Here is a 23,056-nt window from a genome sequence, read left to right on the forward strand (position 1 = left end):
CTACTGAATTTTTACAGCCTCCCTCCTGGAAGGAGAATAGAGTCCTTCTTTTTAATGCACAATCAGCTGGGACTCAAGTTTGATGGAAAAGCACACCGTCAGTCTTAACGGCAGGCCCCGAAAGCTATTTAGCCCTTCTGGGCCTATTAATTTGTCATCGGTAGCCTCCAGGAGGCAGGATTTTCCACGGGTCAGTAGGGAAATTATTCTTGCCGGCCCCAGTCACTCCTGGATAGCAAATGATCTGTGGCTCTAAATGCTGCTTGTGTTACCAGCTCACGCCCGGCTGATGTTCAGGGACACGGTGACCGTGGAAGATGCCGTTACCGTGGTGTCCGTGATGGAATCATCTATGCAGGTAAGGGGCCCTGGACAACCCGGACCCTGAACTTCGCTAGTAAAAGATGTAAAAAAAACAAAAACCAATGAATCACCCTGGATCTCTGAACCGGAAAGGACTGTTCAACAGGCTGTCACGTTTCCTTGTTGGGGGGCGGAGGGCTAGGTTTCTCGTGTTTATCGGAGGTGAACTTGTAATCATATGTTCCTCATGGCTGTCGGCAGGGTTGCCTTCTGTTGTCTGCAAAGCTCATACTCCTGGCAGCTACTTTGAGAACGAGGCCATGAGGCAGGGTGTGGGAGGTTGCCGGATTCCTGTCCTCACCACTGCCATTAGGGAAGATTCAACCTGGGAAAGGGAAAGGTTCCAGAACTATTTCCCAAGGTGTCAGGCCATTAGGGTGTGATCATCAAAAAGGGATCAGGCATTTATTCTGAAGGACTAGGTTTTTCCTCCATTGTATACAGGTCCTCTATTTCCTTCTGTCTCTCTCTCTCTCGATCTCCTCTCTCTCTGGGAGAGAACCAAAGGGAGCAGAAATACCCAAAGAACACCCTAGCACTGCCCTCACAATGTCAACTCACCCCAAGTGCCAGAGTCCTAGAAACAAAAGCCCCAGAGCACAGGACCTTCCTAGACCATACTAGAATCTAGACTATAAGCTCAAGACTCTGTCTATTGTTATATTGGACTCTCCCAAGCTCCTAGTACAGTGCTGTGCACCCAGTAAGCACTCAATAGATAACAATTGAATTGAACTGATTGAGAAGCTGCTCAGATCAAGATGGGATCCTGGGTTCCTAGAAGCTGGATGTCTCGCTCCCCAACCCTAAGCTCCTTGAGGGCAGGAATCATGTCTACTTAACTCTTTTGTAGTCTCCGAAGCACTTAGTACAGATCTCTGCGCAAAATAAGTGCTCAAAAAATGTGATTGATAGATTGAATGAATGGGGAACGATGGGTTGGAGGCAGGGGAATCGAGAGTGAGAGATGGATAAGAGGTTCGGAGAAGATCTCTCCCGAGGGTATGGTTGGCTCGGTCAGATGTGGTCGTTGACTAAGCTGAAGGAATGTCCTCTGACCGCTCTCACTGGCCTGTAATGGGGCCAGTCAGGGTGGGGAAGAGTCGAAATGTTTCCATTTCTCTGGCCTCCACAGGGAGGTGGACTGCTGGGAGGGGTGAACGCCCTGCACACCTCCTTCCCAGAAAACCCCCTGGAGCAGTACCGGGTGCAATGTGAGCTGATCCTGGAAAAGCTGGAGCTGCCATCCCTGCTGGAGGAGGAGCTGCGACGGCTGGACCGGTGAGGAAAGAAACACTTGGGGGCACTTCACAAGCCGGGGGAGTGGGAGCTGGGGGCCGGTCTACTGACGGCAATCAATCGATCAATCAATCGTATTTATTAAGCGCTTGCTGTCTGCAAGCCAAACCGTACTAAACACTTGGGCAAGAAAAATATTACAGAGTTGGAAGACATGTTCCCTGCCCCACATTCCCAGGGAGAGTGGGAGCTGGGGGTCTTGTTACTACCACTGGGGAGAGTGAGAGCAGGGAGCCTCGTTCCTGTCCCCGGGAAGTTAAGGAACTGAGGGTCTTGTTCTTACCTTTAGGAATGATGGGATCTGGGGGACTTGGTTCCTACCTCTAGGGAAAGTGGGAGCAGAAGGCCTTGCTTCTGCCCCTAGGGAGATAAGGAACTGGGGATCTTATTCCTACCTCAGTGATCGTAGGAGTTGGGGACCTTGTTCCTGACTTTGGGGAGAGCGAGAGCTGGAGGCCTTGATCCTGTCTCTGGGGAAAGCAGGAGCTGCGGCGGGCAGTGGGGGTTGTTAGGGTGGGGTGGGGGGGTTGCTCCTACCCTCAGGGATGGTAGAAGCTGAGGGCCTTGGTTCCTGCCTCCGAGGAAAGTAGGAGCTGGAGACCTGTGTCCTGCCTTTGGGGAGAGTGGGAGCTGGGGCTTTGTCCCTGCCTCTGGGGAAAGCAGGAGCTGGGGGTCTTGTTCCTGCCTTTGGGGAAAGTAGGAGATGGGAGATTTAGTCCTACGCTCAGCAAAGATGGGAGCTGGGGGCCTTGTTCCTGCCTCTGGGGAAAGTGGGAACTGGGAACTTTAATCCTGCCCCTGGGGAGATAAGGAGCGGGGCTTGGGGGCGGAGGCTTACTCCTATCCTCAGGGACTGAGGAGAAGCAGGCCTTGTTCCTGCCTCTGGAGAAAGCGGGAACAGGGGGGCCTTGTTCCTACCCTCAGGGATGGTAGGAGGTTGGGGCCTTGCTCCTGCTTCAGGGGAAAGTGGGATCAGGGCGGGCCTTGCTCCTGCCCCTGGGGAGGTAAGAAGCTGGGGGCCTTGCTCCGACCCTCAGGGATGCTGGGAGCTGGGAGTCTTGTCAAGAAGCACCACCGCTTCTCCCCCCACATCCATGTGTCTCTGTCTTGGCACCTGGCCTCTCTCCTCTCAGGATGCTGCCCAGCTGGCCCCTCCCTCCTTTTCCCAGTCCACCCTTAGGGGCTGTGTCTCAACTTGAAAAGGGCATTGAGTGGATCATCACTACTTTGAACCTAAGAGTAATTTAGGGAAGCTCAACTGTCTCAGCGGAGACTCTGGAAGGGCTATACATTGTAGCGTGAATCTGTTGGTCCTGAGTCTGCTAAATTGTGATGTTCTCGAGGGTTGGGATTGTGTCTATGAATTATTATACTCTTCCAAGAGTGTGGTACTAGGCTCTACACAAAATAATCATTCAATTAATAACAATAATTGGTAAAAAGCATCAAGAGGACTTTGGTTCTAATTCTGCTCTGTCACTACCCTGCTGTGTGACCTTGAGCAAGTCACTTTTTTTTTATTTCTTTGATTTCCTTCTGCCCCAGATCCTTCGTCTGTAAAATGGGGATTAAATATTTGTTCTCCCTCCACTTTATTAATAGTAATAATAATAATGGTATTTGGTAAGTGCTTACTGTGTGTCAGGCATTGTTCTAAGCGCTGGGGCAGATACAAGTTAGTCAGGTTGGTTGTTCTAAGTGCTGGGGCAGATACAAATTAGTCAGGTTGGACACAGTCCCTGTCCCACAAGGGGCTCACAGTCCTAATCCTCATTTTACAGATGAGGTAACTGAGACATAGAGAAGTGAAGTGACCTGTCCCAAGTCACAGAGCAGACACGTGATAGAGGCGGAATTAGAACCCAGTCCCTTCTGACTCCCAGGTCCATGCTCCATCCACTATGCCATGCTGTGAGCCCCATGTGGGACAGGAACTGTGTCTGACCTGATTATCTTGTATCTACCCCAGCACTTAGTACAGTGCTTGGTACCTACTAGGTGCTTAACAAATGCCACAGTGATTATTATTGTTATTATTACTGATAATTCAGGGAAGACCCCCAGAGAGCTCTCTGCCAGGCCCTGGTGACCCCTACCCACCGTGTCTGGAATGAAAAGAGAGAATCCCTCCTGGACCACAGACCAAAGAGGCAGAGCTGAAAGGAGAGCTGGGATCCTGGGATGGTGAGATCTGGGTCCATGGGAAGGCCACCCCTGCCGGTAGGCCCAGCCCAGGCCCGGGGCCTGCAGAGATTCCACCAAAGGCAGGCCAAGGTCTTAGCACTGTGGGGAGGAAAAAGCAGGAGACTGTCAAATAGGTGAGAATCTTCCTGGACCTTTGGGAAGGAATTCATTCTCCTCTCTTCTCCCCACAGTTAACTATAACGCATGAAGAAAATCACTTAGAATTACTGACCATTATAGATGGACATGAGGGAAATGTCTTCCTTCTGTGGAACTCACAGTCCTTTTTAGCTCTCTGCCTCTTTAACCACACTAAGTCCCGGCTAGAGAAGGAGGGAGGAGGAAGGGCCATGCATTCTGTGGAAGTCACATGGAGGAGCAGAGCTGAGCAGCATCCACATTCCCCAATATGAGCCCAAAGGGTCTATTTCAGAGCCAGGTTCAGGCCATCCTCCCAGTCCACTGAGAAAAGGTCTCTCAGCCTAAATCCATCCTGCAGTCTCCCTCCTCCCCACATCTCTCTACAAATATGACGCACCCAGAAATATATACACTCATCGGCACCCTCAAACAACAAATTTACCTTTACACAGACATACACTCGTATCACTCAGGCACATGAACAAAATGCAAATGCAGCAAACACACGAACCACGAGAAGCAGCGTGGCTCAGTGGAAAGAGCACGGACTTGGGAGCCAGAGGTCATGGGTTCTAATCCCGGGTCCGCCACTTGTCTGCTGTGTGACTTTGGGCAAGTCACTTCACTTCTCTGTGCCTCAGTTGCCTCATCTGTAAAATTGGGATTGAGACTGTGAGCCCCATGTGGGACAACCTGATTACCTTGTATCCCTCCCATTGCTTAGAACAGTGTTTGGCACATAGTAAGCGCTTAACAAATGCCATTATTATTATTATTATATGCTCATATCCGCCCGGAAGCACACTCTTTTACAAGTTCATATACACACAGTTACACCCAGATGCTCAGGTGTGCCTTCACACATTCTCACACCCCCATTGTCACACACACAAACACTCTCTCATAAACTCATATATACGTTGCACTTCAAACACATAAAGAGACACACACATGCATATACATTCAGGTATTCTTGACTTCCAAATTCCTAGGTTTGTAGCTATAGCTCGGGAAATTTTCTTGGGGAGAGCTTCTAACTCCCTCCTGAAAGTTGTGTCTACATTTTATTTGGTCCCAAATATGGACAGCTTCAATCTGAGGGGATGTTTTTGACCAAAGTCTTTAGGAAGTCAGAGCCAAATTCCAGAGAAAGTACTTTGCAACCAGAGTTACAGAACTTGATGCCCTCTGCCCCAGTCTCCTTCCTCGGTTTAAAGGGAAGCTCTGCAGATCATTCGGTGAATCGTTCAAAGGTATTTATTGAGCGCTTACTGTGTGCAGAGCATTGGACTAAGTGCTTGGAAGAGTACAACACACAGAGTTGGTAGGCTTTAATCCCTTCCCTCAGAGAGTTTACAATCTAGTAAAGAGCTTAGAAGCTGGCATAGCAGATGATGTGGATTTTAGTGCTTGTTCAGGGGAGTTGGGTGAAAGTCATGGAATCTCAGAGGTCCTCCTTCCAATGCACCCTTACCCCAGCCTCCCCCCTCCTGATATGGTTGTGGATCTGACCTGACTGCCCAACGGCCAGGAATCAATCAATAGTATTGGAGAAGCAGCGTGGTTCAGTGGAAAGAGCACAGGCTTGGGAATCAGAGGACATGGGTTCTAATCCCGGCTCTGCCACTTGCCTGCTCTCTGACCTTGGGTAAGTCACTTAACTTCTCTGTGCCTCAGTGACCTCATCTGTAAAATGAGAAATAAGACCGTGAGCCCCTCATGGGACAACTTGATTACCATGTATCTACCCCACCGCTTAGAACAGTGCTTGGGGATTGAGGCTGTGAGCCCCTTGTGGGACAGGGACTGTGTCCAACCCAATTTGCTTGTATCCACCCCAGCGCTTAGTACAGTGCATGGACCATAGTAAGCACTTAACAAATACAATAATAATAATAAAAGGCAAAAATCTGAGATGGCAAAAGATGCCCTCCAACCTCTGAACCACCTTCCTTGCTGCGGTGTGCTGCCCAACCTCGCTCTACCCAGTAGGCAGTGAGCACGATAAAGTCAAATCAAGCCAGGTGAACCCCAATATGCCCTTCCCCTTCCCCCCGGCCCCATCGAACCCTAAACCCATTCTGTCCGGGACCGCTCCTCCTGAAAGGGGGATGGGTCTTTGGGGAGGCCAGGTCGTGGGAGACCTACCTCAGGGAGCCACTCCCAGTGTAGACCTCCCTGCTGACCCAGATGAGTAGAGAAGAGCAGTCTTTCCCCTCCACTTCTCAGAATCCCTTGGGGACACACAGGCTGCCTGCACCTGAGTCAGAGAGAGATGATGGGCAGAATGGGATTGGGCTAGGGCAGTGGAATTCCTTCAATTCCCTTTCTTTCTCTTCCCTTCCCTTTTCCCCTCCTTCCCCACCAGCTTCTCTTTAGAGCAGGATTGAGGGAGTTGAAAGGACTCGAGAGACACCGACCCCACTAACTGCTAAAAGCATGTGTGGCTTTAGCCCCTCTGTTAGCCGGCTTCCTTAACTGAGAAGCAAGGAGCATGGCTGGGTTTAACTGCGATTAGCCTTCCCAACTCCTTAGGGAAGGTCACCCAGGATAATGAGCAGAGATATATATTGTTTGAAGAAGATAAATTTCTTTCCTGATTGATTTCTTGGGGGACCGGCCCAGGGTAGAACGCTCCTTTGCCTCCTCCCCAAGCATCCTGGACCCAAAGGGATAATTGCTCAAAACACATCTTTCTCACGCTTACGTGTTTTCCGTATCTATCCCTTCCACAGATTGCAGAACCAGAATTTTCCATCCCCGTCTCCACCTGGAGGAGAGGAAGTGGGAACTGCTCCGAGAGTTCCTTCAGAGGCCCAAGAAGCCCAGGCTAAAACCCAATTCTCCTCCTCCTCTTCCTCTGCCAGGGGGGCCGCTTCAGCAGCACCTGTCCCGGGCCCCGCACTTCCACCAGGAGACCCCGTGCAAAGGAGAGGCCACCGGCCTTCAGAGGTACACGAGGTCGGCAGCGGCGGCACCAGCCCGGCCTGGTTTGATACCCCAGCTGGGGCCCGAGTCGGGTCTGGAAACGGCCACCCCGAGCCGCAGGGGGACCCACCCCCGGGGTCTGGGAAGAGGGTGACGAGCCAGGGACCTAAAGCAGAGACCTCCAGGAAGCATCCGGCAACTGTGGTAAATGCGGGTACTCCAAAAGGGAAGCAGGCGAGGTCCTCCCGGGTTGGCACAAAGGCCCAAGAAACAGAAATGCTTCCAGAGGAGCGCCCAGAAACACGCCCAGAGGAGCCCAACCTGGTGCTCAGGAAACTTGGGCGGCTTCAGGGGGAAAGGGCTCTGAAGGTGGAGGCGGATGCGCCGGACGCCCAGTCTGCTCCCTCTTCCTCTTCCCCGTCGGCAAATTCCGCTCCCCCTCGCCTCAGCAACGCCTCGCCGGAGAGAGAAACGGCAACTTCCAGAAGAAAGAGAAAGAAAGACAGGGCTGGGGAAGAAGAAGAGGCAGCCCGGTCCCGGGGTCCAGAAGGGACTGAGGGGTCAGCCCCGTCGGCTAAGCTGGCCAGGTTTTCCTTCCAGCAGAGGGCAAAACTGGTCCATTCTGCAGACGGCGGACAGGGTGATTGCCTCCCCAGAGCCAGCGAGGCGGCCAGAGAGCTGCCTAGGTTGGGCAGCGGCACGGGGGAGAGAGAACGGCCAGGGGGAGAAAGTGGCCCACCTGGGCAGGGGCCGGAGAGGCCGACCCCAAGCTCCAGGAGCAGAAAGCGGGCTCCGAGACCCCGCGGGGACGCCCAGCACCCAGCTGTGGAGACGGAAGAGCAGAGAGGAGCCCAGGCCACTGGAAACCAGGTGGAGAAGCCTCTCCCTGCTGTAGAGAAAGGAAAACAGGGAGAGGGCCCCAGTAAGGTACGGGCCTGTACCCTAGTCAGATTGGCAAGTTTCGCCTTCACGTCGCCTACCGAATCAAAGTCAAAGGCCGGTTCGGATGCCAGCGGGGAAGGCCGGCTTCCCGAAGTTCCTGACAGACCCGACTTAAGAAGGAAAACCTTCCAACTGGAGGGGACCTGTGAGAAACAAGCCATTCCCGGAAAATCCCTCTTCACCGTCACCGAGTCGGATGATGACGACGCATTCGACTTCGACTGGGACGATGAGATGAGGCAGAACCCAAAGTCATAAAATGGACTTGTCTTCACCAAGTCCTCTGTCTCACCCGGACGCGTCTGCTCCTGGCTGGCTGCGGGCTGCCGTCCTGTCGGCTCCTGAAAGAGACCGAGGCCGGACTCCCCACTGGGTGTTGGGATCAGAGTCCATTCCCCCACCACCGCTCCACTGCAGCTGGACCTGTAGATTCAGGACCTGTTCTGCAAATGGAGGGAAGGCTCCATGCGATGTCAGCAGACATCTCCTCCGGGCATCCCTGTCCAACTGGGAACAGGGAGCTCCAAAAAACAGAGAGCTTCGTGGGCAGCCCCAAATTCTCAGTCCCAGAGCCTGCACCCTTAACGTCTTGTCTGTTGACCATGCTGGAACCCCGTGGCCCCTGGGACTTTTCTTTCTTTTCCATACCTCTGGTCACATTCCCGTGGGCACAGATTGATGTGGAGCTGCCTGCTTTTTAGCCTGGAACTCCTGCATCTGGGCTGCTCTTTTATTTCTCCCTGTCACCTCTCCTTCCCTCCATTTGGGAAGGGAAGGGGAGGAGGGGAGAGCCTATGATCCAATGTCAAACGAATGCCCAGGTACCTCAGTCAGCTAGAACCTCCACCCGCAGCTGTAAGGCTACCAAAACAGATGGAGCTTCCTCACCTCAACAAGAAGCGCAGTTTGTGCTCCCAAACTTGAAGTTCTTGGGGAACCAGCCCCATGGGCTCAGGGGTGGAGGAGAAATAGTCCATTTCACTGCCTTGAACATTGGATTGAAAACAGGTTTCTTTCTCGGCAGCAATGTGGCCTCTCTGAGAGCCCTCAGCATTTCTTACCTTCTATTTGAGCCCAAAATGTTTCTCTTCCAGAGAATGGCAAGAGTAATAAGATGTTCATCATGGGTCAGTCAGCTCAGGACACAGACCATAGTGTGAACAGAAAACATACATCACCTGAAGGGCCGGGTGCTTCATCTAAAAGGGAGAAATGTTCCCTGTTTTCACTGAATCAGCTTCGGTCAGAAAATCTATCAACCACTAGGGAACTCATGGAAACCATTTTGGGTAGTAAAATGGCGGACCACTTGACTACAAAAAACTGAATGGTATAGACTAAAGATTTCAGCTGCACTATTCATGCCCAGATACCTAGATATGCTGAAATTGTGGCACGATCAATCGGTATTAGGGTTTATATTTTATTTTATTTTATTTTCCACAAATAAAGAGAGTAAAGAGCTCTTGTCTCATTCACCTTATTATCCAGTTTAACTGAAACCTAAAGTAGGCAGAGCTAGGAACCCAGTCATCTCCCAGAGAGAGAAGAATTGTTTCCCCCGTGACATGGGAAAAGAGAATTGTGAAATTCTGTGGCGAACCTGGGGACAAAGCTTTTTAGTTTCAAGCTGTTGTGTGAGGCCCTGATTTCTGTTGTGCCCATCTCTTCGCCTCCTTGCCCGGGACTGAGGGGCTTCTGCTTTTGGATGGTGAGAGGGGGTGGAAGGGGGCCTGCAGACCAGGCTCTGAGCCCAAGGCACTCCAGGCCTGCTAGGATCTCTCTGTTCACCCTGCAGCAACCCCCAATTCTTGGGGAGGCTTGGGCACCTCCAGAGTCCCGTTCCCCCCCCCCCCATCTAAGAGCCCCCAGATGGGAAGGAGAAGGAAGAAGGATTTCCATGTGCTTTTTCTGAGGGCCAGACTGGTTGAAGGCCAGGCCTGGTGGTCAGGGATTGGTAAGGGAGGTCTGAGGCAGGGACACACACACAGGGACACACACACACACACAAGAAGACCCTAATCCCCTAGGTTGTTGAAGGGGTGAATGAGATCCTTGCTTGGGAGGGGATTTCTGCTCTGAAGGAATGAAATAAAAAGAGCGGTACTCAAAGGACAGCAGACCCTGAACAATGCCATCCCTCACTCACCCCTCCAGTGCATCCCCTTCTAGACTGGAAACTCCTTGTGGGCAGGAAACATGTACAACTCTCTTGCACTTTCCTAAACACGTAGGACAGTGCTCTCCACACAGTATGCGCTCAGTAAATGGCATTGATTGATCAATCGATGGATTGCATCTGGCCCAGGACTCTTGTCTCCGTCAGTGACACCAGGACACTTGGTCATCCTCTTGGACAACCACCCTCATGGTAAGTGATGGACCATCCAAAACCCCTAACTCTCCTCTCCCCATTCCTAATTTTCCCACCCATGACCACACTTGACCCACTCACCCACCTCCTGGAACCCGCCAGCATTGCCGGCTCTGTCCCTGGTTCGTCTCTAATTTGTGAAGTAGGGTTTCCTGTTGTTTGTTCCGAATTCACCACCCTCAAGCTCACCCTCACGGGAAGCAGCGTGGCTCAGTGGAAAGAGCCTGGGCTTCGGAGTCAGAGGTCATGGGTTCGACTCCCGGCTCTGCCACTTGTCAGCTGTGTGACTGTGGGCAAGTCACTTCACTTCTCTGTGCCTCAGTTCTCTCTCCTCCTCCTCGCCCTTTCGGAAACGTGGCTCTCTCCCGAAGACACGGTCTCCGCCGCCGCTCTCTCCGGCGGAGGCCTCTCCTTCTCCCACTCCCCCAGACTCACCGGTAAGGGAGGAGGCGTCGGCTTCCTCCTCTCGCCCCGATGCCGCTTCCGCACTATCCCTCCTCCCCCCTCCCTCTCCTTCCCCTCCTTCGAAGCCCATATCATTCGCCTCTACCACCCACTCCGGTTACTTGTCGCCGTCATCTACCGCCCTCCCGGTCCCACCTCCGACTTCTTCAACCACCTTGACCCCTTTCTCACCTTCCTCCTCTCCTTCTCTCTGCCCACTCTGATCCTCGGAGACTTCAACATCCATACGGATGTACCCGACGACTCCTCTGCCGCCCGCCTGCTATCCCTCCTCGACTCTGCCGACCTCCTCCTCCACCATACCGCGCCCACTCACCGACTCGGTCACACCCTCGATCTCGTCATCTCCTACCGCTGCACTATCTCCTCACTCACCAACTCTGAAATCCCTCTCTCTGACCATAACCTTCTCACCTGCCTCATCTCTCACACTCCCTCCCCCTGCAAATCTTCTCTACTGCCCCACAGAGACCTCCGCTCTCTCGATCCCATCCGTCTTTCCAATAGCATCTCGCCTCACCTTGCCGCCCTGTCCTCTCTTCCCACTCTCGACGAGCGGGTCTCCGCTCTCAACTCCACCCTCTCTACTCATCTCGACTCTCTCGCCCCCCTTTCCCTCCGCCGCTCTCGCTCCACTAACCCACAGCCCCGGATCACCTCCTCCGTCCGCCTCCTACGCTTCTATGCTCGAGCTGCTGAGCGCTGCTGGCGAAAGTCCAAGCACCAAGCCGACCTCACACACTTCAAATTTATCCTTTCCTGCCTTAACTCTGCCCTCTCCTCCGCCAGGCAAAGCTTCTTCTCCTCCCTCATCGACACCCATGCCCGTCACCCCCGCTGATTGTTCCGGACCTTTAACTCTCTCCTTAGGCCCCCTGTTCCTCCCCCTCCCCCATCTCTCACCCCTAATGATCTGGCCACCTATTTCCTCACGAAAATCAACACGATCAGGTCTGAGCTCCCCAAAGTCACCCCTCCGCCTCTCCCCTCCCCCCCAACGACCCCCTCCCCTACTTTCCCATCCTTCCCTGCAGTATCCTCAGAGGAGATCTCCTCCCTCCTCGCAAGTGCCACCCCCTCCACCTGCGCCTCGGACCCCATTCCCTCTCACCTTCTTAAAACCATCGCCCCTGCCCTCCTCCCTTCCTTAACTTCTATTTTTAACGACTCAATCTCCAAGGGCTCCTTCCCCTCTGCCTTCAAACATGCCCACGTCTCCCCCATCCTAAAAAAACCCGCTCTTGACCCCACTTCCCCCTCCAGTTATCGTCCTATCTCCCTACTACCCTTCCTTTCCAAAATCTTAGAACGAGTCGTCTACAATCGATGCCTAGAATTCCTTAACTCCCATTCTCTCCTAGACCCCCTCCAATCTGGCTTCCGTCCCCTCCGCTCTACCGAGACTGCTCTCTCTAAGGTCACCCATGACCTCCTTCTTGCCAAATCCAATGGCTCCTACTCCATTCTGATCCTCCTCAACCTCTCTGCTGCCTTTGACACTGTCGACCATCCCCTCCTCCTCCATACCTTATCTCACCTTGGCTTCACGGACTCTGTCCTCTCCTGGTTCTCCTCTTACCTCTCTGGCCGATCATTCTCGGTCTCCTACGCTGGAGCCTCCTCCCCCTCCCATCCTTTAACTGTTGGAGTTCCTCAAGGGTCAGTTCTTGGCCCTCTTCTGTTCTCCATTTACACTCACTCCCTCGGTGAACTCATCCGCTCTCACGGCTTTGACTACCATCTCTACGCAGATGACACGCAGATCTACATCTCCGCCCCTGTCCTCTCCCCCTCCCTTCAGGCTCGCATCTCCTCCTGCCTCCGGGACGTCTGCACCTGGATGTCGGCCCGCCACCTAAAACTCAACATGAGCAAGACTGAGCTCCTCATCTTCCCTCCCAAGCCCGGTCCGCTCCCAGACTTCTCCGTCACCGTGGATGGCACGACCATCCTTCCCGTCCCGCAGGCCCGCAATCTCGGTGTCATCCTTGACTCGTCCCTCTCGTTCACCCCACACATCCTATCCGTTACCAAGACCTGCCGGTTTCACCTCTACAATATCGCCAAGATCCGCCCTTTCCTCTCCACCCAAACGGCTACCTTACTATTACGGGCTCTCGTTATATCCCGGCTAGACTACTGTGTCAGCCTTCTCTCTGACCTCCCTTCCTCCTCTCTCGCCCCGCTCCGGTCTATTCTTCACTCCGCTGCCCGGCTCATCTTCCCGCAGAAACGATCTGGGCATGTCACTCCCCTTCTTAAACAACTCCAGTGGTTGCCTATCGACCTCCGCTCCAAACAAAAACTCCTCACTCTAGGCTTCAAGGCTCTCCATCACCTTGCCCCTTCCTACCTCTCCTCCCTTCTCTCTTTCTACCGCCCACCCCGCACGCTCCGCTCCTCTGCCGCCCACCTCCTCGCCGTCCCTCGGTCTCGCCTATCCCGCCGTCGACCCCTGGGTCACGTCCTCCCGCGGTCCTGGAACGCCCTCCCTCCTCACCTCTGCCAAACTGATTCTCTTTCCCTCTTCAAAACCTTACTTAAAAATCACCTCCTCCAAGAGGCGTTCCCAGACTGAGCTCCTCTTCCCCCTCTACTCCCTCTGCCATCCCCCCTTTACCTCTCCGCAGCTAAAGCCTCATTTTCCCCTTTTCCCTCTGCTCCTCCACCTCTCCCTTCCCATCCCCACAGCACTGTACCCGTCCGCTCAACTGTATATATTTTCGTTACCCTATTTATTTTGTTAATGAATTGTACATCGCCTTGATTCTATTTAGTTGCCATTGTTTTTACGAGATGTTCTTCCCCTTGACGCTGTTTAGTGCCATTGTTCTCGTCTGTCCGTCTCCCCCGATTAGACTGTAAGCCCGTCAAACGGCAGGGACTGTCTCTATCTGTTGCCGACTTGTTCATCCCAAGCGCTTAGTACAGTGCTCTGCACATAGTAAGCGCTCAATAAATACTATTGAATGAATAAAATGGGGATTAACTGTGAGCCTCACGTGGGACAACCTGATTACCCTGTATCTACCCCAGCGCTTAGAACAGTGCTCAGCACATAGTAAGCGCTTAACAAATACCAACATTATTATTATTATTATTAAGCTCAAGTGGTTGCAATCTGCAGGATCTAGGGAGCAACAATTCTACATTCATCCTGCCAAACTCTTCATGGTTCTGTAGACGCCAATCCAGATTCCCCCTCAGCCTTGGTCTCTCCAGATTTCCATGTCTTGACCCTTTCGGTCCGTAACCCTGGGCTCCACGTGCAATGAGGAACACGGTTTCATTTTATGCCAACAGGGTATTAAGCCATTTGTCAAATCCCCTCTGACCTGTCACCCGGGTAGCCGTCACCCCAAACTCCAGCTCGGCCCCACAATTGAGTAATTGCTCCCTTTATTCATCCATCTTCCCAGCCCCACAGCACTTATCATAATAATTTTGGTATTTGTTAAGTGCTTACTCTGCTTAAGTGAGAAGCAGCATGGCTTAGTGGCAAGAGCCCGGGCTTGGGAGTCAGAGGACGTGGGTTCTAATGCCAGCTACACATCTTGTCAGCTGTGTGACTGTAGGCAAGTCACTTCACTTCTCGGTGCCTCAGTTACCTCATCTGTAAAATGGGGATTAACTGTGAACCTCATGTGGGACAACCTGATTACCCTGTATCTACCCCAGCACTTAGAACAGTGCTCTGCACATAGTAAGCGCTTAACAAATACCAACATCATCATAATTATTATTACTACCCCAGAGCTTAGAACAGTGCTTGGAACATCGTAAGCGCTTAACAAACACCTTAATAATAAAAATGATAATAGTACTCTGGGCTAGGCACTGTATTTAGCACTGGGGTGGATACAAGCAAATCGGGTTGGACACAGTCCCTGTCCCATGTGGGACTCACGGTCTCAATCTCCATTTTACAGATGAGAGAATCGAGTCACAGAGAAGTGAACCGAATTGCCCAAGGTCACACAGTAGGCAAGTGGCAGAGCTGGGATTAGAACCCATGACCTTCTGACTCCCAGGTCCATAATTATTCATTCATTCATTCAATAGTATTTATTGAGCACTTACTGTGTGTAGTGCACCGTACTAATCGCTTGGAAAGTACAGTTCAGCAATAAAGAGAGACAATCCCTGCCCACAACGGGCTCACAATCTAGAATCCACTATGCCATACTGTTTCACTTATGTACATATATGTAATTTTATTCATTTATATTAATGCTTGCCTCCCCCTCTAGACTGAAAGCTTTTTGTGGGCAGGGAATGTGTCTGTTGCATTCTCCCATGTGGTTAATACAGTGCTCTGCACACAGTAAGTGCTCAATAAATATGATTGACTGACTGACTGACAATCTCCCCATACCCTTCAGCCTGGGAGAACGCAGAGAAGCAGCATGGCCTAGTAGATAGAGCATCGGCCTCAGAGTCAGAGGGAACTAGGTTCTAATCCCGACTCTGCCACTTGTCTTCTGTGTGACCTTGGACAAGTTATTTCACTTCTCTGTGCCTCTGTTCCCTCATCTGTAAAACAGAGAGTAAGACTGTAGGACAGGGACTGTGCCCAACCCGATTAGCTTATATCTACCTCAGCACTTAGTAGCGTGTCTGGCAAATAGTAGGCACTTAATAAATGGCATTTAAAAAAAAAATTCCAGGCTGAGACAGGCCTCCTCAAGCAGCCATATAGGACCCCTAGACCTGTCTCACTCTTCCGGCTATTTCTTCCACCCTGCCTCCTAGGTCGAATCACAGCTAGGTTGTGAGCAGGATGGGACGTGGCCAAGGGAAGGGACACTCACTAAGTGGGTGACTACCCACTAGTCCAGGTCAGGCCTTGACCCTGTTTTGTTTAGACTCCCTGGGTCCCCTGGAGCAACCCCATCAAATTATAAAGCAACCCCATTAAATTATAAACTCCTTGAGGGTAGGGATGGTCTTCTCCCTTTATTGTATTCTTCCAAGAACCTAGTGTAGTACTTCTAGAAGGAGCATGGCGTAATGGGAGTCAGAAGGTCATGGGTTCTAACCCTGGCTCTGCCACTTGTCTGCTGTGTGACCTTGGGCAAGTCACTTCACTTCTCTGGGCCTCGGTACCTCATCTGTAAAATGGGGATTGAGACTGTGAGGCCCTCGTGGGACAAGGGCCAGTGCCCAACCCAATTTGCTTGTGTCTGTACCAGCGCTTAGTACAGTGCCTGGCACAGAGTAAGTGCTTAACCAATATTATTATTAGTTATCTGCCCCCAATGGGCGCCCAGTACAGTGCCCAGCTCGCAGTGGGAACACAGTAAGGTGCACAGAATGGGCACCCAATATGGCGCTCTGTTCACAATCAGTCAGTTGTATTTAATGAGTGCTTACTGTGTGCAGAGCACTGTACTAAGTGCTTGGATGAGTACAATACCACTGAGTACCAATGAGTAAGCTCCAGAAGGAGCTTATAGTTTACAGGGGGAGATAGAAATTAAAATAAATTACTGATATGTACATCTGTGCTGTAGGACTGAGGTTAGGATGAATACCAGGTGCTTAAAGGGTACAGAAGAACAGAGAAGGGAAGAGGGGAAATGAGGGTTTAGTCGGGGAAGGCCTTTTGGGGGAGATGTAATTTTAATTAAGGCTTTGAAGGAGAGGAAAGCGATCATCTGTCATATATGAAGTGGAAGGTTCAGGCTACAGGAAGGATGTGGGCAAGAAAGGTGAGATGGAGGTACAGGAGTAGGTTGGCATTAGAGGAGTCAAGCGTGTGGACTGGGTTATAATAGGAAATCCATGAAGTAAGATAGGAAGAGGCAAACTGATTGAATGCTTTGAAAGCACAGTAAGGAGTTTCTGTTTGAGGCAGAGGTGGATGCGCAACCACTGGGGGTTCTTGAGGAGTGGGGAGATGTGGACTGAACAGTTTTGTTGGGTTTTTTTTTAAGAGAAATGATTAAAGAGGGCCGTGTCCGTGAAGTGAAGGGGGCGGAAGTCAGGTTGGAGGGGGTCAAGGAGAGCATTGGAGGACAGAAATGGAGGCAGTGGGTGTAGACGACTCTGCAAAGATTTTGGAGAGGAATGATATGGAGATGGAGCAACAACTGGAGGGAGTCGGGGTCAAAGAAAGTTTTTTTAGGATAAGGCAGACCTGATCCCTGACCATAAGAAGCTTAAAAACAGATGTCATCCATCACCTGGGGATGGGTTCGTTCGGAATTGGTGCCTCCGGCCTCAGTTTATCCAGTCTCTGCCCTCCCCCCTCCTCCATACCTAATTTGATTGGCATGGGGTAGAGGGACACCTTCTATATTCCCGGCTTGGGCTGTAAATCTAGAAGTTCTGGTTGAGTGGGCGGTATCCCACCCTCACTTCCAAGTTCCACCTGCTGGATGAGGCGGTCACGAGATAACATTTGACCTTGAGATGGCCTGTACCCCAGGGTCACCTTGGGACAGGAGACCAATATTCCAGTAAATTACAGATGGATATGTACATCATGCTGTGGGGGTGGGGTGGAAATTAAAGTACTTAGCGGTTTCAGATGCAAATACATAGGTGATGCAGCAAATAAAGTGAGGACTTAACTGGGGAAGGCCTCTCGAAGGAGACAAAATTTTAGCAGGGTTTTGAAGATGTGGAGTGTCGTGTTTTGCTGGATATAAATGGGAGGGAGTTCCAGGCCAGAAGGAGAACATGAACAAGGGGTTGGCAGTGAGAAAGACAAGGTCGAGGTAGAGTGAGTAAATTGGCATTAGAAAAGTGGAGTGTATGGTTAACTTGTAGTAGGAGATAGTGAGGGAAAGTAGGAGGGGGAGAGCTGACTGAATGTCTTAAAACCATTCATTCATTCATTAGTATTTATTGAGCGCTTACTGGGGGCAGAGCACTGTATTAAGTGCTTGGAAAGTACAATTTGGCAACAGAGACAATCCCTACCCACGGTGGGTTCACAGTCTAGAAGGGAGGAGACAGACATCAAAACAAGTAAATGGGCATCAGTATAAATAAATGGGATTATAGATATGTATCCATCAAAACAAGTAAACAGGCACGAATATAAATAAGTGGAATTATAGATATGTACATATACATATAAAATCGAAGCGGGTAAGGAGTTTCTGCTTGATTCAGAGATGGATGAACAGCCATCTGAGGTTTTTGAAGAGTGGGGAAAAGTGGACTGAGAGCTTTTGTAGAAAAATGATCCAGGCAACAGAGTGAAGTGTGGAACAGAGTGGAGAGGGGAGAAGCAGGAGACAGGGAGATGAGGCTGATGTAGTAGTTAAGGTGGGAAATGATAAGTTCTTGGTTCATGGTTACAGTTCAGATGGAGAGGAAAGGATGAATTCTAGCAAAAGGACACTGCTGTCCTCTTTTGCACCTCTCGCTTGATGTGGGCTTTTTGTCTGGAGAAGGGTTAATCACTCCAGGTATGCTGTCTGGAAGGGGAATGTCTAGGAGGCAGCAGAGGCAATCTCAGAGCCCCAGGGCCCTCTCAGCAAGGAAGCATTTATGGACGGGGAAAGATGAGGTCACCGGAGTATTAAGTGCTCTGTATTCCCCTGGATGGTGGCGGTAGTTTCATTAATAATGGATTCCATCTTTCCTCCCAACTCCTGAGCGTCCCCCACTTCCTGAATTATTAGTAAGAAGGTTGGCGCCTTCCTGTAATTCAGCTGAAGGAGAAAAATCTTGGAAAGGGCAGATGCATTTCAAAGAGACGGTATGTTTCCAACCATTGGGTTTCTTGTTCACCTGGCTCCAATATCCCAAGCTCTAGAGACACGCATTCATTGAAGGGACTGACCCGATCAGAATCAGTTGGATCCTCAGTCCCCAGTGCAGGCTGGGCCATCATTAAAGCAAACAAGCAGCACTTCGGTTTCCTTTCCTATCTAACTTCCGTCTTGCTCGCTGTCAGATTTGTTTCGGATTCAGTCCAGTTTCCCTCGGACCAGGGCCTTTGAACTACAGAACCTAAACAGTAACCCAGTGGATTGCTTTTGCCAGGATGTGGCAGCTGGAAACTCAAAATTGCCCCCTTCCTCTTCCATGGTCTTTGCCCAACTCACTTCCTGTGCCCCATTCCAGTCACCCACTCTGCTCCACCAGGATGATAATAATAATAATAATAATAATAATGAAAATGGTATTTGTTAAGCACTTAACTGTGCTAAGTGCTGGAGTGGATTCAAGCAAATCGAGTTGGACATGGTCCCAGTCCCGTGTGCGGCTCACAGTCTGAATCCTCCTACTAATTCATTCAATAGTATTTATTGAGCGCTTACTATAATAATAATGTTGGTATTTGTTAAGCGCTTACTATGTGCAGAGCACTGTACTAAGCACTTGGAATGTGCAAATCGGCAACAGATAGAGACAGTCCCTGCCCACTGACGGGCTTACAGTCTAATCGGACTGTATTAGTGTGTGATATTAGTCTAAGTCTAATACTGTGATATTAGTCTAAGTCTAATACTTAGACTTTGAGCCCCACATTATTATTTGATGTGCTAGCAGTGCTCATTCAAGTTGCAAGGAAACAGAAAACCTGCACTATTGTATTCTCAGGAACAAAGTGTGCAAATCTGCAAGAAATTTTCCCTCACAAACACTCATATTTATGAACTGAGGGACTACTCAACCCTACTTTTCTTCTAATCACTTCTGTCTTTGCTCTGTCTTGTGGTATGGCCTAGTGAATAGAGCATGAGCCTGGCAGTCAGAAGGTCATAGGTTCGAATCCTGGCTCTGCCACTTGTCTGCCTTGTGACCCTGGGCAAGTCACTTCACTGTGTCTCAGTTACCTCATCTGTCAAATGGGGATTGAGACGATAAGCCCCACATGGGACAGGGACCGTGTCCAATTTGATTTACTTGTATCCACCCCAGTGCTTAGTACAATTCCTGGCACATAGTAAATGCTTAACAAATACTGTGATAGTTATTGTTGTTGTTTTACCTATTTTATGTATACAATGTGTATTCTATATTGTATACACGTTGTCTGTTCTGATCGACTGTAGTTCCCAGAGGGCAGCGACTGTGTCTTCTACTTTGGTGTGTTCTCAAGGATCCAGTACAGTGGTTCTCTAAGCATTAGGCACTTGAACAGTGCCTGATAACAGATGCCTGATATTGCTGTTGTTGTCTTACGCCGTCGAGTCGTGTCCGACCCATACCGACACCATGGACACATCTCTCCCAGAACGCCCCACCTCCATCCGCAATCGTTCTGGTGGTGGATCCAGAGAGTTTTCTTGGTCAAAATATAAAAGTGGTTTACCAGTGTCTCCTTCCGCAGAGTCTACTCAAGTCTCCTCCCTCGACTGTCTCCCGTGCCTCTGTTGCCCAGCACAGGTGAGTTTTGACTTGTAGCAGATTGCCTTCCGCTCGCTAGCCACTGCCCAAGTTAGGAATGGCATGGCTAGGCCTCTGCTTGACTCTCCCTCCCATAGTCGAGACCGATAGAGTACTGGAAACTCTCCAGGTGCGACTCTGAGAGGTGGAGCTGCCTCATATAGTCCTCTGCAAATGGTAGGTACTTAGTACAGCTCTTCACATGGTAGATGTCCAGTTCAGTGCTCTGCATATGGTAGGTGGTTAGTAAAGCTCTAAGCATGGTTGGTGCTCAGGCCAGTAGAGAAGCAGCGTGGCCTAGTGAAAAGAGTATAGGCGTGAGAGTCGGGAGGACCTGGGTTCTAATCCCAGTTCTGTCACTTGTCTGCTGTGTGAGCCTGGGTAAGTCACTTAACTTCTCTGTGCCTGCGTTCCAACATCTGAAAACTGGAGATTAAGACTTTGAGCCCAATGTGGGGAAGGGATGGTGCCTAACCCCATTCTCTTGTATCTACACCAGCGCTTAGTACACTGCTTGGCATATAGTAAGCACTTAACAAGAACCATAATTATTATTATTATTACAGTGGTCTGCATCTATCTTCACAAACACTGGAATGTGCTAGTGAGCCATCATTCATTCATTCATTTATGCAGTGGTATCTACTGAGCACCTGCTATACTGAGTCCTTAGAAAAAAAATCAGTGAAGATAAGAGATAGAATGTCTGCCCTGGAGAGGCTCAAACTGTGATGGGGGAGACAGGTAGAAGCATCTTGTATAAAGATAGTGGGAGCAAGAGGAAAACAGTGCAACCCAGTGGGTAGAGCACAGACCTGGGAGTCAGAAGGTCCTGGGTTTTAATCCTGACTCCCCCATCTGCCTGCTGTGTGACCTTGGGCAAGCCGCTTAACTTCTCTGTGCCTCAATTACCTCATCTGTTCAGTGTGTCCGTGGCGTCGCTATGGGTCAGAGATAACTCGACAATGTAAGACAGGGCAAGACAAAATGGGGACTAAGACTGTGTCCAACCTGATTAACTAGGGAAGCAGCGTGGCCTAGTGGAAAGAGCCCAGGCTTGGGAGTCAGAGGTCATGGGTTCTAATCCCTGCTCTGCCACTTGTCTGCTGTGTGACCTTGGGTAAGTCACTTGACTTCTCTGGGCCTCAGTTACTTCATCTGTGAAATGAGGATTGAGACTGTGAGCCCCACATGAACAACCCAATTACCTTGTATCTACCTCAGTGCTTAGAATACTGCTTACATAGTAAGTTTTTAACAAATGCCATCATCATTATTATAAATACTGTATCTGCCCCAGTGCTTAGTACAGTGCCTGGAACATAGTAAGCACTTAACAAATATCATAAAAAAGAACACCTACAGCTGAAAATAGGGAGAGTAGAGACAAATGAATAAATAAATGGAACATGTAAAATACTATGTATGTACTGACACAGAAGCAGCCTGTCATAGTGGAGAGGGCACGGGCCTGGGAATCAGAAGGTCATGGGTTCTAATCCCAGCTCCACCACGTTGCTGTGTATCTTTGGGCAAGTCACTTCACTTCTCTGCTCTTCCGTTATCTCATCTGTACAATGGGGATTGAGAATGTGAACCCCATGTGGGACAGGGACCGTGTCCAACCCAAATTGCTTGTACCCTCCCCAGTGCTTAGTGCGGTGCCTGGCATATAGTAAGCACTTGACGAATACCATAATTAATTAATTACCATCCTGCAGGGGTACAAATTGCCAACTAAATTTTTCACTCTTGGTCTTTCTGAACACGATGACTTGCTGGGGACATATTTAGATATAATTGCTCAAGGGGATAACAGCACGGCTGACTAACACCAGCTCTCGGCCTTTTTGCTCAGGTTAATCAGTGCTGAGACGCGCAGGGAAGGCCTAGTAGAAAACCACATTCAAACCCACAGGGGATGTGCTTAATGGCTTTTCTGTGACTTTCCTCTTCCACTTAGTTGCCCTTGCTGGTTGGGTGAGGGGAGTTGGGGTGGGTAGTGGTGGTAGAGCATTTTTTGTCCTGAACTTTACAGTCGGATTTCAGATAAATTGCCGATCTGTCAAGTCAGAAAACCACGCTGCATCTTTGGCAGTGCTCGTCTCTACTGGACTGTAAGCTCACTGTGGGCAGGGAATGTGTCTGTTATATTGTACTCTCCAAAACGCTTAGTACAGTGCTCTGCACACAGTAAGCACTCATTCATTTATTCATTCATTCAATAGTATTTATTGAGCGCTTACTATGTGCAGAGCACTGTACTAAGCGCTTGGAATGAACAAGTCGGCAACAGATAGAGACAGTCCCTGCCGTTTGACGGGCTTACGGTCTAATCGGGGGAGACCGACAGACGAGAACGATGGCAATAAATAGAGTCAAGGGGAAGAACATCTCGTAAAAACAATGGCAACTAAATAGAATCAAGGCGATGTACATTTCATTAACAAAATAAATAGGGTGATGAAAATATATACAGTTGAGCGGATGAGTACGGTGCCGAGGGGATGGGAAGGGAGGGGGGAGGAGCAGAGGGAAATGGGGGAAAAGAGGGTTAAGCTGCGGAGAGGTGAAGGGGGGGTGGTAGAGGGAGTAGAGGGAGAAGAGGAGCTCAGTCTGGGAAGGCGTCTTGGAGGAGGTGAGTTTTAAGTAGGGTTTTGAAGAGGGGAAGAGAATCAGTTTGGCGGAGGTGAGGAGGGAGGGCGTTCCGGGACCGCGGGAGGACGTGGCCCGGGGGTCGACGGCGGGATAGGCGAGACCGAGGGACGGCAAGGAGGTGGGTGGCAGAGGAGCGGAGCGTGCGGGGTGGGCGGTAGAAAGAGAGAAGGGAGGAGAGGTAGGAAGGGGCAAGGTGACGGAAAACCTCGAAGCCTAGAGTGAGGAGTTTTTGTTTGGAGCGGAGGTCGATAGGCAACCACTGGAGTTGTTTAAGAAGGGGAGTGACATGCCCAGATCGTTTCTGCGGGAAGATGAGCCGGGCAGCGGAGTGAAGAATAGACCGGAGCGGGG

The 23,056-nt window shown here is 50.5% G+C and overlaps 1 protein-coding gene and 1 non-coding gene across 2 annotated transcripts in view; one reads left to right on the plus strand and one right to left on the minus strand.

Annotated features, from left to right (window-relative positions):
- Positions 1-9,321, plus strand: part of MCM9 (minichromosome maintenance 9 homologous recombination repair factor) — a 92,330-nt gene extending 83,009 nt beyond the window's left edge. Inside the window, exons 12-14 of the mRNA XM_029057292.2 lie at positions 276-358; positions 1,499-1,644; positions 6,723-9,321. Of these exons, the coding sequence (XP_028913125.1) occupies positions 276-358; positions 1,499-1,644; positions 6,723-8,115 (1,622 nt within the window). The 3' untranslated portion in view covers positions 8,116-9,321. The remainder of the gene's footprint in view (positions 1-275; positions 359-1,498; positions 1,645-6,722) is intronic.
- Positions 9,322-20,057: 10,736 nt separating this feature from the next.
- LOC114809456 lies at positions 20,058-20,195 on the minus strand. Its single transcript, XR_003757240.1, has one exon. It is a non-coding gene; the product is annotated as a small nucleolar RNA SNORA7 (small nucleolar RNA).
- Between the last annotated feature and the right edge of the window lie 2,861 nt (positions 20,196-23,056).

This window comes from Ornithorhynchus anatinus, chromosome 2 (assembly GCF_004115215.2).
Source record: "Ornithorhynchus anatinus isolate Pmale09 chromosome 2, mOrnAna1.pri.v4, whole genome shotgun sequence".
In the NCBI taxonomy this organism is placed as follows: Eukaryota; Metazoa; Chordata; class Mammalia; order Monotremata; family Ornithorhynchidae; genus Ornithorhynchus; species Ornithorhynchus anatinus.